Here is a 16,879-nt window from a genome sequence, read left to right on the forward strand (position 1 = left end):
ACGTACAAGTATGAGCTATAAAAGGGAAATACTCTGTGTTTCTAATGCACACAGATAAACGTATGAACATTTGTGTCTGTGTTGTTTCTGCATTTTATTTGGATGTTTTATACACTCGCAACAATAGTTTTTTTGACTTTTAACGTTGTTCCTAAATTGAAAGTAAAATTTCAATTTCAACAGTAACCACATTCAACAGACACAAGGAAGTGCTGCCTCAAACAAACCACTGTACTTTTTTTTGCATACAGGGAAGTGAAACCCCTCTATGGCCAGAGAGAAATAACTCCTCTTGGTCATTAGCAGCTGCTTCAGCTCACCACTCAGTTTCTGTCCCACTCTGAGAAAAAACAAAGGGCTGTATAGGATTTACTGCTCACAACAAATCCCTGGGATAGAGGAGAGTGAAAGTATTCAGAGATGGGTTTTGGGGAGGACCTTAGGTGTCCACAGGCACATGCAGCAGTCATGCGGCTGCTGGACTCAGAGCTTCACCTGATGGAGATCATGAAGAAGTGGATGGGTCAACGGGCTAAAAGTGAGCGGGAGTTTGCAGTGCAGCTGCATAACATGGCTACCATGGCAGAGAAACTGGACCGACCTCAGCCTGGTGCAGGTCTGGACTACATCAGCCAGCTCAACAAGGTGAGGTCTCTTAGATCTTAGATCACTCTGTATTCACTCAGTCGTTCACTGACCATCATCATCCCACTGGAAGAAAGCCACTGCACAATGCACAAAGTGTGTGACCTCAGTGTATTTCAAATTAGTTTCAAACATTAAGTTGAAATTAAAAATGGTTGGAAAATGAATAATCACCATCAGTGTCTTTTGTATATAGACTTTATTTAGGTGGTGAAATAGCTTTGCAACCACCCAGTAAGACTAATTTACATTTCATTGTTTTATTTTAGACTTTTTTCAAATAGGGGAAAGGACAATATGATGCGTAGACATATTGTGGAAAAAAACATTTCCTTAGAGTTCAGATTGTGAAACATCCATATAAACTGAGGTTACTGCTAAGGAGTCAATGTGTGTATTTGGGTGCAATGTGCGTAACAAACTGTGTGTGAATGGCCCAAGGTATCCCAGAGTAAAATCTTTTTCTCAATTTCTTTGAGGTACTCATAAAATTATGAGAGGCCTCAGGTTCTGCTGAAGGCTTAGATACCAATAACCCTGAGCTGAACCTTGTTTCGTCTTCCCCTGGTTGACATAGTAAAAAAATTATCTAAATGTTTAAACATATTCTCCGATCAGAGAGCACACACAGTATACCTCCACTAAGGCTGCACAATCTTCTAAACATTGACACTTTGATCATTTTTTTTACCTGCATGGATTTCAGAACTATATTCGATCATCACGACATGGACTGTGCAAGAATGTCACAAACAGTAAAAATTGATTATGTTGCTGTAGCACTACCCATGAGTGAAAGAACTGATATGGTGTGTGCACACACTATCTAAAAGTAGCTGCAATTGCTCTGTTTTCTATTTATGGCTATGTTAAGTCATATGAATACCGCGACCAGTAACAGGAAAATCTTACATAAACAGAAATATTTTATCTATGGTTGTGAAGATATAAGAAAATGGTGTAAAAAAAAAAAAAGAGTCATCATTGTGGTTAATTCTTTAAGTTGGTGACTCTATCTTCACCAAAACCCTGCTCGTTTGTCCGCTGACCAAGACGCAAACACACAGATTGAAATGCAGGTTGTGGAGGACTGTGCGACCTTGGTGGCAGAGGTTTATTAAGTGTCTCCTGTCTGAATGCCCTGTCTCCCTGACCTTTGCCCTCTGCCTGTCAGTCGTGGGGAGTGCTGGTCTCTCAGACGGACCTTCTCAGCCAGGTGATGAGGAAGCGCTCCGAGGATCTGTTGGATGGTCCCATCAGCAAACTGACACTGCTCATCAGAGACAAACAGCAGCTCCGCAAAACCTACGCAGAGCAGTGGAATCTACTGAGGCAGGAGCTCAGCAAGGTGTGTGACTAACACACACACAAACTCAAGTACACTACTACATACAAACTGCAACTATCATGCCAGAACCACCTCTGAACAGTCTGACGTCCGACTGTGATAAAACCTCTCACTGCTCACACTACATATTTATATATACGGATACTGTTATATTTTGCTTTTTGAAAGTGCACACAATCTTTACTTTTTCTAAGCACTGATATATTTGAAAAAAAAAAATCTCGCATCTCAGATGAAGCAATATCTTGTTTCTTTTGCAACTACTCTTGCACACAAAGACTCCAGTGTTTCTTTTTCTGAATGCTTTCATCATTTTAAAATGAAAGAGAACTGTGTAAATGAAACATTATGTGTATGAAATAGTGATATTAGTAGTGGAAGAGTTTTTGTACATGACATGACTTGTACAAGAGGCAGAAGTTGTTGCTTGTTTTCTCCAGTGCATCATCTTCACATGCAGATGAGCACTGCAGTGGCAGCTTTATAAACAGACAGCAGTCAAATGAAATGAGGTTCAATAGACTGGAAAGAATATGTGCAAATGCATTTTGATGGGATCTCAAACTGGTGGCTGCTCCACACTGTTTTTATTACCCAATTACATCAGGCAAATGATGTGTTCATTTTCAGTTATCCATATTGGGTTGCAGTTTTGCCGTTTGGCATTCAGTTTATTTATTTGAATTTTTTTACTTTGCCATGCAGCTGAAGCTCCGGCAGCTCTGATTTTGTGTACATCACTGTTATACAGATAACATTTCATGTTGTGATAGCAACTGAACAGCAATGTCAGAGTTGCTGGCAGGTTGAGGTTTAAGTATTGGCAGCAGGTACACAGCAAAGGTCAGACCATTTCCTCATATGTCTTCTCTCATGTTTCGTGTTCCTCTGCAGTGAAACATACCCTGGTCTCTGTCCACTTCCTGTGTCAAGTAGTGCTCTCACTAAGAAGGGCAGTCTTTAACACACAAAAAGCTCCTTTGAATCACACTCATTTCTTGCACCGTATATTTTCCACCTGGATATGTGCTGTAAAAGATGCTGTTGTGCGTCTTGTGTGATGCTTCAGGTGACACAAACAGAGCTGGAGAGGCTGAAGAGCAGCTACAGACAGGCAGCGAGAGATGCAGCTCAGGCTAAGAGGAAGTATCAGGAGGCCAATAAAGGTGGGGATTCCTGGTATAACGTACTTCTCTGAACACTTTCATGCTGATGGCACAGTCTAGCTTTGTTTTTCTTTTGTTTTTAGTTGTCGCTTTTGTGGATAGTTTCTTTCTCACACAGTGTCTGAGAACAGAGAGTGTTGTATGCAAATTTGTGATTTGTGATTGTGACACTGGGCCATTTAAATAACCTGTACTGTTTAACTCTGAAATGTGTATTCATCACATAATGTGTCCTCCACATCCTATAACAGATAAAGAGCGAGACAAGGCTAAAGAGCGTTACATAAAAGCAACACTGAGACTCTACGAGCTGCATAATGAGTACGTCCTGTCTGTGCAAGCTGCTCAGGTTTACCATCAGCACCACTACAGTCAGATCCAGCCTGCCCTGCTCAGCGCACTGCAGACACTGCAGCAGGAGATGGTGCTCATATTGTAAGACCAAATACACTAAAGAGTGGATATAAGACTGGCTGTGTGAATGTGTGTGTGTGTGTGTGTGTATGTGTGTATGTGAGAAAATGATGACGCATTAAAACTGACAAGGTCCTTTAATTTTCAGCCATTTGTTTTAATTATCATAAGAACTCTGTGCAAAATCAACTTGCACAGACTTGAAATATGCCTGAGCTGATGCATTACAGCCAACATCTAGCTGTATTTATTTTCCACTTGCTTTGTATGAATAATGTTTGGACATGCTGTTGAGAGCAGTGACAGCTATTCCTCGTTTTTGTATTCAAGACAAGGTTTCAAAAGGAGAAACAAGAAGTGAAACAGTGAAATGAATGATCTGAATGATCTGAAGTTGGAAGCATTATGTAGTAAATGTTTGACATTCAGGGGTCGGATCTTAAATGCCAAGCAATAATAACTCAAATTTGACAAAAGGTTAAAGCATCTAAATGTTTACTGCTTGTCTCGGGCTATTCTCTCAAAGTAGCACTGACATGAATCAACCTGCAGCCAACCAACCTTATGCTTTGGAAAAGAGCAGTATTGAAAATGTAGTTTGGATTTAGCTAGATCTTACAAAACAGTCCTTGAAATCAATGAACTGGCCAAAATCACTGCATCATGTGTGACGCATGTTTTTCTTGTGCCCTGCCTTCACCTCTGAACCAGAAAGGAGATCCTGCAGGAGTATTTCGACATCTCCACGTTCCTTCATCATGAAGTGGTGCGGATCCACAGAGAGATATCTTTGGCTCTAACAGCCATCGATCCTCACAGAGAATATGAGAGTTTCATTCACCAGAACAGGCAAACTTTTCCTCTCAGATGTCCACTATGCAAATCATGACATCCCACCCTGCAGAGCGATGATGCGATGAACTGTGTGTGTATGTGTGTGTGTGTGTTTGTAGGTCTGTGGGGGAGATTCCTGCTTGTGCAGAGTTTGACTGTAGCCTTCTGGAGGACACTGAGCAGCTAAACCCCAGAGATATCGAGCTGAACGACCTCACGCTTGAGACAGTCCAGCACAAGTGAGAGCAAACACACCAGATGACTAGACTCCAATTTCCTTTTTTACTATCTAAACTACTTCCTCCTCATAACCCTCCCCTGTTCTGCCCGCCACCTATTTCCTCTGACTGTTGTGCATCAATTACTTCCTCTCCCCATGCAATTTTACTGTCCTCTTCCCCACAGACTGACTGCGGTAGAGGAGGAGCTACTGGACCTGGCTCGGACTCTGAGCTCCCAGCAGACCTCGGTCGAACAGCTGGAGCTGGAGCTGGAGGCCGAGCAGGAAGGCGTCAAAAAAGGCCAGAGGTGAGCGGACCACAGATATCAGCCAGAATAAGCGACACTGATGTTGTATTCAGAGGTTATTGAGGAGGTTTCAAAATAAAAACCACACAGCCTTTGGTTGTTGTGAGGACAAATTACCGAAGTTTGTCTCTGCGGGCAGTCCTTCCCGTCGGGAGAGTTCACTGTGCTCTTGGTTGGGCAACAGCTAATAACCAGTGTGGTCTCAGGGGGCAGTAAGTGCCTTATGAATTATAATACAGCTATATGGTCAGAGTTATGGAGCTCAACCCCTCATTTGTCTTGGTTGATGAGGCTGTCTGAAGGTGTTAGAGGTTTACAGTCCAGTGGGAGTGATCGAGTCATTAACAAACTCCTGGAGGACAACTGGAAGCAATGTGTTTGCAAAAGGTGGATAACTTGAAAGGGCAGCCGGAGAACACATATGGTGGTGGTGGTGTTAGTGAGGTGGGTGGAGGTTGTGCTGCCCTTTGGTCTGAATTTTGAAGAAACATTTTATAAATTGACTGTGACAGTCTGGGTTAGGTTGACCAAGTGTGACCTGTTGCAGCTGAGAATGTGATTACCTGAGGAAAATTCAGACTGAGTACACTTGCTTCTGTGGTTCCTACTCACCATCATTCTGAGATCATTTCAAAAGCATCAGTGAAGCTTTCTTCTGTTTGAGTGGTCAAGCAATAGCATATCAGCGTTTGGCCTGTTCTATCCAGTTGACAAAACAATCTCATTACAAGGTCTATTAGTAGTTTTTTGTTGTTCTTTTTAGCTTTCAAACCACTGAATCACACTGCCCCAGAGCTGCATTATCAGCTAGTCAAAGTAGACGGCTGCCCCGAGGTCTTCTAGGGCTCTTGTACTGTCTTATTGTGCCACTTATGTTGTTTTATTGACTTGCTCATCCCTTTGTGTCGCTCAAGCTGACGAGGTCCTGTACAAATTGAAATTACCTTTACTTACGTACAGCTGCTTTCTGTATTGTCCAGGGTCTACCAGTTCAGCAAGAGACATGCACTGGAGGAGTGCCGGCAGCAGGTCGCTCTGTCTCAGGGCGTGAGAGCCAAGCTGGAGACTCAGAGAGTTATTCTGAAGAAGAAACTGGAGCAGCTGGGCTCCAAAGAACCTCCCTCTGCTCTGACACTGGACCCAGAGACTGTTTCACTTTCATCCATCTCGAGCAATGTATGTCCTCCCTGCCACAGCCTTTCCTTCCTTTGTCTTTTGTTTTAGCTCCTCATCAAATTAGTCCTGTCAGTCAGCCAGATGCAAATGGGTTGGGTGTAGCATTTAAACTCAAAAACAAGTGATGGCATGAGGAAGGAAGATGTATGTTGGATTATGGATAACTGAAACTATTGTCGGTATCAACTACAAAGATGTCATGTCTGGTATAAACAAACAAACTCTAAACCTTATCAAACAGTATGAGAGTATGGCAATTTTTACAACTCTATTTCCACAATGTGTGCACCAGAAGTGGGACAGATTCATTGCAAGTCACAAGTCTTGGGTAAGTTCCAAGTCAATTCCAAGTCCTGAAGTTAGTCTATATCTTAGACCTTAAACAAGTCATCATGGAATTAGCAACAGCAGCATCATCGGGCTAATTGTACTGACCACCATTAATAACAGACCATGGTATAAACTTTATACTTACTTAGAATCAGTACTGAGCTACTTAGCACGCTGGCATTAGCATGTAGCTCAAAGTGCTGCTGTGCCTATACGTAAAGCTTCACAGAGCTTGTGGCTGTAGACCCTTAGTCTTGTCTGTCAAGTTGAGTCCAAAGCCACCAAATTTGTGACTTAAGAATGACTTTCATCCAACTCATGTGACTTTTCTCCACACACTTGTTTTGAACTGCAGCTATTCCTGTAGCTTTTCCAAAGAGTAAGTTCACCTGTAATCATCGCCCTGCTCTCTTTACCACTAAACAGCTCTTTGTGGCTGGACCTGCCAAAATGATTTTATTATAACTTTTCAAATATTGCTTTTGTTGACATTTTTTGCTTTTACTTTAATAGTAATAGTGGACAGATGCAAGGAAGGAGGGAAGTGTGGACACTTTTGCATTGTCATGATGTGCTCTTGATCTTTTGTTTTTTTTTCAGGACCACAGCCACCCTTCTTCCAAAGTCCTCATGGAGGGGATCATAAACAATCTCAGTGGCCTGTTCAAACCTAAATGTGAGGTATGTTAAACAATTACAATAATTACACACCAAACAATGATTGATAGAGTAGTGCTGGTTATAATAAAACTGTGTGCCGTCACGTTGTAAACCCTAAACAATATAGTCTATCTATTTCTTTATGTGTTGCTGAAGAACACTTCAACAGGAAGGACAGTTGTTACAGCTGAAGGACACTTCCCCTCGTCAGTCTAACACCCTCTTGCTCTTAACTCTAACCGCAGCACAGGCTTTTTCCACTCTCAGACCTCTTGCTGCACAACAAACAATTCATCATGTTTTGGTGAAAGTGCCCGAGTTTCAAAATGTATCCTCTGCGCTGTTGAGCTCACTCAGGCACATGATCTTTCTTTGGGGTCTCCTGCTTGTGAAGGCACCATGGGACTTATTGAGGTTAGCTTTGTCGGTCAAGTCACTACTTTTGAAATTCTGCCTGACCTAAAAATAAGTTTACTTCTCATGCAGCCGGTTTACATTTCATCGTTTTATCATTGCTGACAGATGATAGTACACAGGAAGCTATGACCCAGCAGTCCTGCACACTAACTCTCAACAGGAAAAGGCTTTGTGCAGTCATTCTTGCAGTATTTCATCTGTCAGGAAATTAAAAAAGGACTGCACACATGCTGTAAAAGATCATGTTGAGCAAATAATGTTTTAATGTCTATAATGTGTTGGATTTCAAGCCTAAATTATTTGAAGTGTGAACCCCTTCTCCCTCCAACTCCCAACTCTGTGGTATCCTGGAGGCATGAAGGGTGGTGCAGTTAAACTTTAAAGTAATACAGATTCTTCTTTGAAGTATCTCCATATAATCTCTGCAGAATTGTCCTAAAACCCAACCTCTATCACTTCTTATTGTTTCATTATTCATGTCAGCTTTAAAGATTCTGCTTTTCTCTGTTCTTGCCTTCAGGTTCTTCCGGTTCTCAGCCCGGTGCAGGAGGTGGATCGTCCCCTGGGGCAGCAGGACTGGTACCACGGAGCCATTCCCAGACTGGAGGTCCAGCAGCTGCTGAAGAGTGATGGAGACTTCTTGGTGAGGAAGAGTCAAGAGAAACAGGGTTATGTGCTCTCTGTGCAATGGGATGGATCCAGCAAGCATTTTCTTATTCAGAACACGGATGTAAGTAAACCTACTTAAAGCAACAGAAAGCTTTTGTTGAGAAAAGTTGTCAAGAGTTATAGAGGTACAGTTTACTTCATATGTGGTGTATATTTACGTCAATAAGAGATGATGGTGATACATTATCTATTTCCTTCCCAATTTCATTCACATGAGTGGAAGTTATGAGAACATGTACATTTTGTGGCTATTCTGTACATGATGTTATTTCCTGCAAATTAAACAGAAGTTTAGATGAATTAATACAAAATGTATATTTTGTTCATCTTTGAACATCAGTTAACTCCTTTAAGTGCTTTTCCATGTGTGTCAGTAGAATCTGTACCGTCTGGATGGACAAGGCTTCCACAGTGTCCCACTGCTGATCCATCATTTACTATCCTCACGACAACACATCACCAAGAGGGCTGACATAGTGCTGAAGAAGCCTGTACTGAAGGTATTGATGCAACACACGCACGCGCATGCATGCACGCACGCACATGCACACACACTCACGCACACTCTCTCTGTAGATTATGCTTTTTAACTTGTTAGACCTGTACTAATATGTGTCTCCTATTGTTTATTTTTAACCCCATTAGGACAAGTGGGTCCTGGAACATGATGATATTATCTTGGGACAGCTCATTGGACGGGTGGGTAAGCTTGGCATCTGTTGACAGAAACGCAGAAATAAACAAAATCAAACATTTTATTTTTAATTCATTGCTTTTTATTATGCATATTAACAGAGTTAGCCATGGGTAATGTGTCCATGTGTTTGTCATCTCAAAATTATGCGAACATATTTGCACGAAACTTTATGGCCACAGTGCAAGGAAGACCTGCACAGTGAGTCACATTAATACAATTCAATCAGTTAAAAGAACAAAACAAAAAAAAAAAAACAACAGTCTTTTGAAGACATTATTGCCAGTTGAAATTATGGATTCACATGTTTTCTGGTTTGTCTTAAATGAATACTTGATGAAGTTCTCCTCTCCATAAGAGATCTTGTCTTAAAATGATTTCAGTGTAAGTGGGGACAAAATGCAAATTTCTTGTCTTCAGAAAAAATTTATTATATAGTTTAGCCCTAAGCTATTATGAGACTTCAGCAGTTTGAATTATTCAAATAAAGTGGGTATCTTGGAAAGTTACAGTCCTTTGGTTACTATTCCTCTGTTGTGGCTCAGCAAGCAAACACTGCCCTTGGAAAAACAAAAAGGGAATTTTGTACTAAAAGGCTGTTGCTGTGAATTGTATAATTCAGACAGCTGAAGTCTCATATTAACTACAGCTGAACTTTGGAAATGATTTATACACAGCGGACGTACTGCAGATGTTGTCCTCCATCATTTACATTGATATTGCTTTGGTTAGGGGATCTCTTTATGGTCACTATGGACAAGAGGAACAACTACAGCCACTATTAGAATTGATTTATATGTTTATTCTTATTTCATCTGCAGTCATAAAATTGTGCACATATGGTAACATTTTACCAAGAAATTTGTTGATTTTAGAGAAGCTGTGGAACTGTCATATCTTGAATCATTCGGTGCTTGATTAGATATATACTCTGATGAGTGAGAAAAGAGAGTTTAAAAAAACTAACTGATCATGTTGGTGTTGATACCACACAGGGCAACTTTGGAGAAGTGTACAGTGGTCGATTACGCTCTGATAACACTCCTGTGGCTGTGAAATCCTGTAAAGAGAACCTGGCCCCAGAGCACAAGAGTAAGTTCCTGATGGAGGCCAGGTTAGTACATACACGCACACACACACACACACACACACACACACACACACACACAAACACACACACACACACACACACACACACACACACACACACACACACACACACACACACACACACACACACACACACACACACTCCTCTCTGTACTCCTTGCTGTCCAGGATCCTGAAGCAGTACGACCATCCTAACATTGTGAAGCTGATAGGGGTGTGCACGCAGAAACAGCCCATCTACATCATTATGGAGCTTGTTCAAGGTAAATATGATCCTGATAGACAACACCTTTATATCTCAACAGCTTCAAGATTTATTGTTCCATTACTGGATCACCACTTAGTTCCATCATCATCATCACTCTCTATATGTATGTGTGTGTGTGTGTGTGTGTGTGTGTGTGTGTGTACGCATTTCATAAGGTGGTGATTTTCTCTCCTTCCTGCGGCATGAGGGTCACAGTCTGAAGCCGAAGGTGTTGGTCAAAATGACAGAAAATGTAGCAGCTGGCATGGAGTACCTGGAGAGCAAGAAGTGTATCCACAGGTTGGTCAGTCAGTCTGTCAGTGTTTGTATAGCCCCCTTTGTGGGCACGATACAGTTTACAGCGCTCTGTCTCATCACTAAATCAGGAACAGGTAAGATTGCGACTCTACATATTCTGAGTCACATACACTTGCATCAAGGAGTTGACCATTTATACAAAATGGTTTTGCAATTAGAGGTGACCAGTGGCGGAAGGTAACTAAGTACATTTACCCATTGTACCTAAGTATAATTTTGAGGTACTTGTTCTTTATATAATTGTAATAATTAGTGTTTACACTTAAATTCTGCTAAATTACATTTACATTTATTTTAAGGCTTTAGTGGTTGCACTGGTTATTTTGCAGATTCAAATTATTAATTCAAAACATACAAACAACATCAAAGTGATATGCACCTAAATGAAAACCTTTCGAAAAATGTACATCTATTTCAGAATATCTTAGTATTTGGTGTGCCCCCCCTTTTGCTTTAATGACAGTATGCACTCAGTAGAAGTTCAATTGGGTTGAGGTCAGGTGACTGTGGAGGAAAGTCCTTGACAGTCAGGACTCCTTGGTTTTCTCTGGTCTGTTTGGGGTCATTATCCTGCTGCAGTATGAATCCCTCTCTACAAAGATGCAAACTAGAGGGTACAGCATATCTATGAAGAATGGAGTGGCACTTCTCCTCGGTCAGGGTGTAGTCAATTTGGTGCAGGTGTCCAACCCCAGACTAGGCAAAACATCCCCACACTTAAATATTCCCACCAACGTGTTTCACTGTTGGTTTGATACGCTGCAGTGTCATTCTCTCTCCTTACACACGTGGTGGCTCTAAAGCCACCATGAATTTAAGGAAACACAGAAAACACAGTGCACTATGTTACACAAACGATGGTGCCAGGGAAAATGAATTTGTTGCATATTATAACATATTGATTTTTACATTCTGTACTATGTAGTTTCCAAGTGTGTACAAGTGTTGATCAAGCTGCAGCAGACTGATCTCTAGCCTTCATGATACATGATAAAAACCTCATTCACTTCACCTAACTGTTAACCAAACTGCACTTTCCCAGCAGCACGTTCACATTCGTTGATGTAGCAGTCAAACAGTCAATTGAAAATGAGGGAAAAAGAGTTTCCTTAAATAATCGATAGCTGTGGTGTTCTTGAAGGTGAAACTAGAAACCTACAGTGTTTTTCACTTAAATTAAAAGGCAGAACAACTATGAATTCAAGAGCTAGTTCATTACATTCATTTTTGCTGAAGAGACTTGCAAGAAGTGTGATCAAACTCAAAATGAACAAGCTAAATGTCATCCAAAATTAGAACTACCCCAAATAAACATCAGCAAGTTTTCAGAGACCCGCAGTGCAAGTGCTGTGTTTTCTTTCTCTCTCTCTCTCTTTTGAAAAGAAATAATGTGGTGTTAGGGTATAGTGTGAAAAAATAGGTTTTCAGGCTGTGGCAGAAGATGGGTAGCGACTACTGTTTTTACCCCAGTCGGAGCTCATTCAACAAAAAAAGAGTTTTGACCGTACTAGTAATATAAGTCAGGATCAAGTGTTAAAATGCAACGATACAGAGAGTATATATGAATATAACGATTATCTGTTCATTAATTGCTGACTTCTCCACTATTTGTATATCAACTTTCATACATTAAAAAAGCGTAAAGTGCTGTACTAAAAACACATTCAAAATATTAAATGAATGAAAATTTGCAAAAAAAACACTTTAAAATACAATAAAATAGAGCAGAAAGTTAAAAAAAAATTAAATGAACAAAGCTGCAAATGTTCAAATACAATCAGACCTTTGAAAAGACAGTTACAAAAATTGCAGTTCAGATATTGATGGACAGGTTATTTCACAGTTTTGGTCTAGAGCAAGAAAGGGCTGCCCCTGTATATTTCTCTGTAGCTCTTGATGACCTAACAGTCAAATTAACATGGAGGTGCTAAACCAGAGACAGAAATCCAGTGCAAGGATGCTGAACTGGCTTTGATCTCTGTTCTTTTTTTTATTCTTCATTTTTCATTTTTAACAAGGCGAGCCTGACTGTAGCTACACAAACAACTCACAGTTTTAAAGATCAAATATGGGGTTTTGTTAGCAGCCTACAAACAATGCATGTACTGAAAGAAAAATGAGAAAAAGCTGGGATCAAAAATACTGAAAAAAAATGTGAAATTCAAGATAATTTTTATGGTGAAAATAGAGTAAAATTAAAATAGGTCTGTATGCATGATTTAAGGCATCTGTTGTTGGGTTGGAGCGAAAAGGGAGCTTAGGGTGAGGCATCCATGCAGGTTGTCGGAGAGAAGACATGAGGTTGTGACATCCGGCTCATTACAGGGGCGCTGTACAATTTGCCCAGCGGGTACAGATCACAGCAGGCTGCTGGTAGCTGCTCAGCCTGTAACGCTGCATGCCTAACTGCCTCACATGCAACACCAGGGACATGACAAGAACGCTTGTTTCCCCACTCCTTTTATAGGGCTGTCTGTTCTATCGCTGTTTCTCTTTTCCCCCCCCCATACAAAGCACAATATTTTTGTGTCACTTTCTCCATTTTTCCTCTTTATAAATCCCTCTTAAATCCTTTTTCCTCTTCTCTTTTTTTAAGGGACTTGGCAGCAAGAAACTGTCTGGTTGCAGACCATAGTGTGGTGAAGATCAGTGACTTTGGGATGTCCCGTCAGCAAGATGATGGTGTCTACTCTGCAGAGGGCGGCCTCAGACAGATCCCTGTCAAATGGACGGCTCCTGAAGCCCTGAACTATGGTAAGACACAACTTTCTTTGCCCTGCAGTCACAGCCAGACACACTTCTCCTGTTTCTGTCTGCCAAACAGTCAGTTAATAACTGACAAAGACCTGTGCCTGTGCCTTTGCCATTGCTGCCCCCTGCTGGTGTTTTCAGGTCGCTATACCACAGAGAGTGACGTCTGGAGCTTTGGTGTCTTACTGTGGGAGACCTTCTCCATGGGAATGACGCCCTACTCGAGCATGACCAACCAACAGACAAGAGACGAAGTGGAGAGAGGTACAAGCTCATATCAGGCATATAAAGGTGTCAACGTGTTTGTGTTCACCTATTGTGCTTGATTCTGACACTGAGGCCTTTTCTGAATTCTGTATTTCAGAAAATGTGTACAGTGTGCTAAGATGATCTCAATACCTGTTTTGACTGTCTGTGATGTGTTTCAGGATACCGTATGCCTACTCCTCACAGCTGCCCTGTGGAAATCTCCAGGATTATGACCAGCTGCTGGCAGTACGACGCCAAAAACAGACCGTCTTTCAAGAAACTTCGAGCTGAGCTCAGCGCTATATACAACAAAATTACATAATGCAAGCCTGTTGATAGGACATGTAGATTGTTTTCCTGTCAGTTTGATTGGTTGTTTGGTAGTTTGCTTATTTTTCCTTCGGAAAGAGTTTTGATATCCAGCATATATACCAGTTGGTGGCAGCATTCTTGTTTCTTCTTGTCTCTTCTTGCCCCGATTGTCTGTTTTTCATTGCTCCTCCTACCAAGAACAGAAGGTTGTCTTCAACATGTCCGTGTTCTTTGAGACAGAACAAATTTGTGCTAACATAAACACACATGCTGTGCTAGGTTATTAGCATAACTAGTGAAACATAACACCTATGTCTGTCTCAAAGAAACCACAGAGATGTATTAAACTGAGACATCCTCCTGAGGACTGCAGATGCTGCCAACACTGACATTAAGACAATAAGGTTTGAGTTGAGAGTTGAGTTTAGGCCATTTCTGTCGGGGACTTTAGTTATTGAAATATTAGTATTGACTTACTTTAGTTCTGTAAGTCAGTAGCCTGTGGGATTCCAGGAAGGTGTCTACCTTTGATGCCAAAAAATTATCTAAGATAAAAATGCAGGCCTTTTTGCACAGGAATTTCAATTAAAGCTTCAATAATCAATATGTGTACCTCAGCAACAGAAAAAATTACTATTTGTAATGCGAAAGGTGTCATTCATAGTGACAAACCCACCGAAAACTCTGCATTTCCTCTTGGCCCGACAGTGTTTCAGAGTATTTAAGTTCATTGTTTTAGTTTAAAACCCATGACTTTACTGTTTTGGTTCACTCTTATTGCTTTCATTTCCAGATGCAGCAGGCAGCTTCTTTTTTTCATCATTATACAGATTTGATTGACACCTGCCTGACACGGACACCTTTTCTTTTTAATGGCCAAGGCACGACACTATTTGAGTCAACATCCTGTGTGAAAAGGAGTCAGAAACTTTTTTTTTTTTTAATTTAAAAAATATATATTTTTGAGGCATTAAAGGAAGACACATCCCTTCTGGTAATCTTATCCAGCAATTTACATAACATTTCTAATGCATTCGGTTTGCTTATTATTAATATGGAAAAGCATGACAACCAATTTTATATAATATGTTAATATGTTAGACTGACATAAATGTTTAGTTTTTTGACAATGATGTCAGAATCGCTGACTCTTGATAGAATATTTATGACGACTACATTCAGCAAAGAAAGATAATTTTACAACTAAAGCTTGTACAGAGTACTGAAGTTGACAAAATTAAAACTGTAGCACATTATGGTATAATAGTTCAGCTGTTACTGCTACAAGTTAACATTGTAGTTTCTTGTTGTTTCTGGTTAAGGAAACAATTACAATTGTGTTGTTTAAATAAAAAAAATATATAATATATTCTTTGACACATGATCAAAATACATCCTGTGAGTGTGTAGTCTCCAGCAGTGGGGGGTGTGTGTATTCAGTGTCAGAGCAGACTGCTCAGATTCTTCCCAAAGAGAGGTCTTCTTTTGATTTTTTGTCCTCTTGACTCAGTTCGCAGCCCACACAGCCTGGTGGAGGCTCCTGACTATTATGTGTTTGTGTGAATGACGTCTGAGCACGTGGTGAGGATGTATTTATATTAACTCCACACTCCGCGCTAATAGCAGTGTAGCAGTATCTGTATGGGATAACTCAATGGATATTGGAAGATTTTCTGATTGGACCAAATTCAACCTCAGCCGTCATCATCCTAACTTTATGCAAGCTAATATGCTAAATGCCACAAGGTGAATATTGTACCTTGACATGAGACTGTAAAACATGCCACTTAAACATGATATCACATTGAAATGCCACAGTTAGCCTATATGCTAACTACAGGCATACGAATGCTCAACTGATATTAAATTGAAATGGATGTTAACATGTTAACAATAGACCTGTCGACATTCAGTTCAAAGCTGAGCTGCACAATTAGACTGATGAAACCTGACAAGTTAAGACGAGGGTAGGTCCACACTTCATCTACACCAAGTCTGTGATTCACCGCCAAAAACCTTTTTGAAAATGGTGTAGAGTTAAATGGTAATATGCTGGCAGAACGTTTTAGTGTGGATGAAGAAAACAATGTTGAAGAATGAAGAACAATGAAGAAACTACATCTAATTTTCTGTGATCATTCTGTGAGATCATTGAATCAATAACCACAGGCAGATGTGATGATGCAAACTGGCAAACTAACATGATCAGCTGGTTAGCCTAGCGAGTAGAAACAGGTAGAAACAGCTGGTCTGGCTCTGTCAGATTGTAATAAAATCCACCTGCCAGCACCTTTAAAGCTCACTGATCAACAGGTTATATCTAATTTTTTTTAATCCATGACTGAAATGTAAAAAAGTTACGGTTTACCGGGGGTTATGTATTTGACTGTTTCCTGGTTGGGACCTGCTGGGGTCCTGTAGCTTGTAGCTTGACAACAGGTATAGATATTTAGCTGTTTGCCTCATGTTAATACATTTTAATGTGGTAAAGAAGATCTTTACCAAAACAACTTGACAGTTTAAAGCACTTGTAGTCTTGTGAAATGTTTTCCCTGCTGTATGGTGACTACCACAGCTCTTACCTACTCTTACTGTATATCGACCAGCTGGACTAGAGCTAGCCAAACATCATTCAGTTCAAGTTTTTCAGGACTGTGAGAAGAGAACAGAAGCCCATCAAATCGGATGCATCAGATTCACCCGGCGTTCCAGACGTTTTGTTGAGACAAGGCAAGTGACATTGTTGAGTGACACTGACATGACACCTCATGGTGGCAGCGTGGGTGTGTGGTGTCATGGAGAGGTTACACAGAGTTGTTACACAGATCTCTGCAGACAATGCTATAGATGTTGCTGTCTGGCCCTGAATATCCTTGGCTCAGTGTCAGAATATCGGGGATTGTATAATTGTTGTTCTCACTTGGTCTCTATAATTACACCAAACTTGTTCATTTTTTTATCCACCAGGGAACCTCACGTTTCCCATAACAACAGAAGGATGACGGGGTTTA

General features: G+C 40.7%; 1 protein-coding gene across 2 annotated transcripts; it reads left to right on the forward strand.

Annotated features, from left to right (window-relative positions):
• Positions 1 to 278: 278 nt before the first annotated feature.
• Positions 279 to 15,237, forward strand: fes (FES proto-oncogene, tyrosine kinase). Of its 2 annotated transcripts, none has more exons than XM_056384619.1 (18): positions 279 to 645; positions 1,820 to 1,993; positions 3,063 to 3,159; positions 3,411 to 3,594; positions 4,285 to 4,422; positions 4,527 to 4,646; positions 4,813 to 4,935; positions 5,916 to 6,111; positions 7,042 to 7,122; positions 8,039 to 8,248; positions 8,565 to 8,687; positions 8,833 to 8,886; positions 9,877 to 9,995; positions 10,160 to 10,254; positions 10,415 to 10,538; positions 13,153 to 13,310; positions 13,449 to 13,571; positions 13,736 to 15,237. In XM_056384619.1, the coding sequence occupies exons 1-18, from the start codon at positions 421 to 423 to the stop codon at positions 13,876 to 13,878; spliced, it is 2,487 nt and encodes an 828-aa protein (XP_056240594.1). In that variant the 5' UTR covers positions 279 to 420; the 3' UTR covers positions 13,879 to 15,237. The 2 variants fall into 2 exon arrangements, with proteins under 2 accessions (XP_056240594.1, XP_056240604.1); XM_056384629.1 differs by having other exon boundaries at positions 8,039 to 8,161.
• Positions 15,238 to 16,879: the final 1,642 nt, after the last annotated feature.

This window comes from Seriola aureovittata, chromosome 1 (genome assembly GCF_021018895.1).
Source record: "Seriola aureovittata isolate HTS-2021-v1 ecotype China chromosome 1, ASM2101889v1, whole genome shotgun sequence".
Classification (NCBI taxonomy): Eukaryota; Metazoa; Chordata; class Actinopteri; order Carangiformes; family Carangidae; genus Seriola; species Seriola aureovittata.

Excerpts from the sequence above, each read along its gene's own strand:
- fes (XM_056384619.1), top strand. The coding sequence starts at position 421 with ATGGGTTTTGGGGAGGACCTTAGGTGTCCACAGGCACATGCAGCAGTC. Across the intron at positions 7,123-8,038 it reads TGTTCAAACCTAAATGTGAG|GTTCTTCCGGTTCTCAGCCC; the intron begins GTATGTTAAACA and ends TCTTGCCTTCAG. Across the intron at positions 8,688-8,832 it reads TGAAGAAGCCTGTACTGAAG|GACAAGTGGGTCCTGGAACA; the intron begins GTATTGATGCAA and ends TAACCCCATTAG.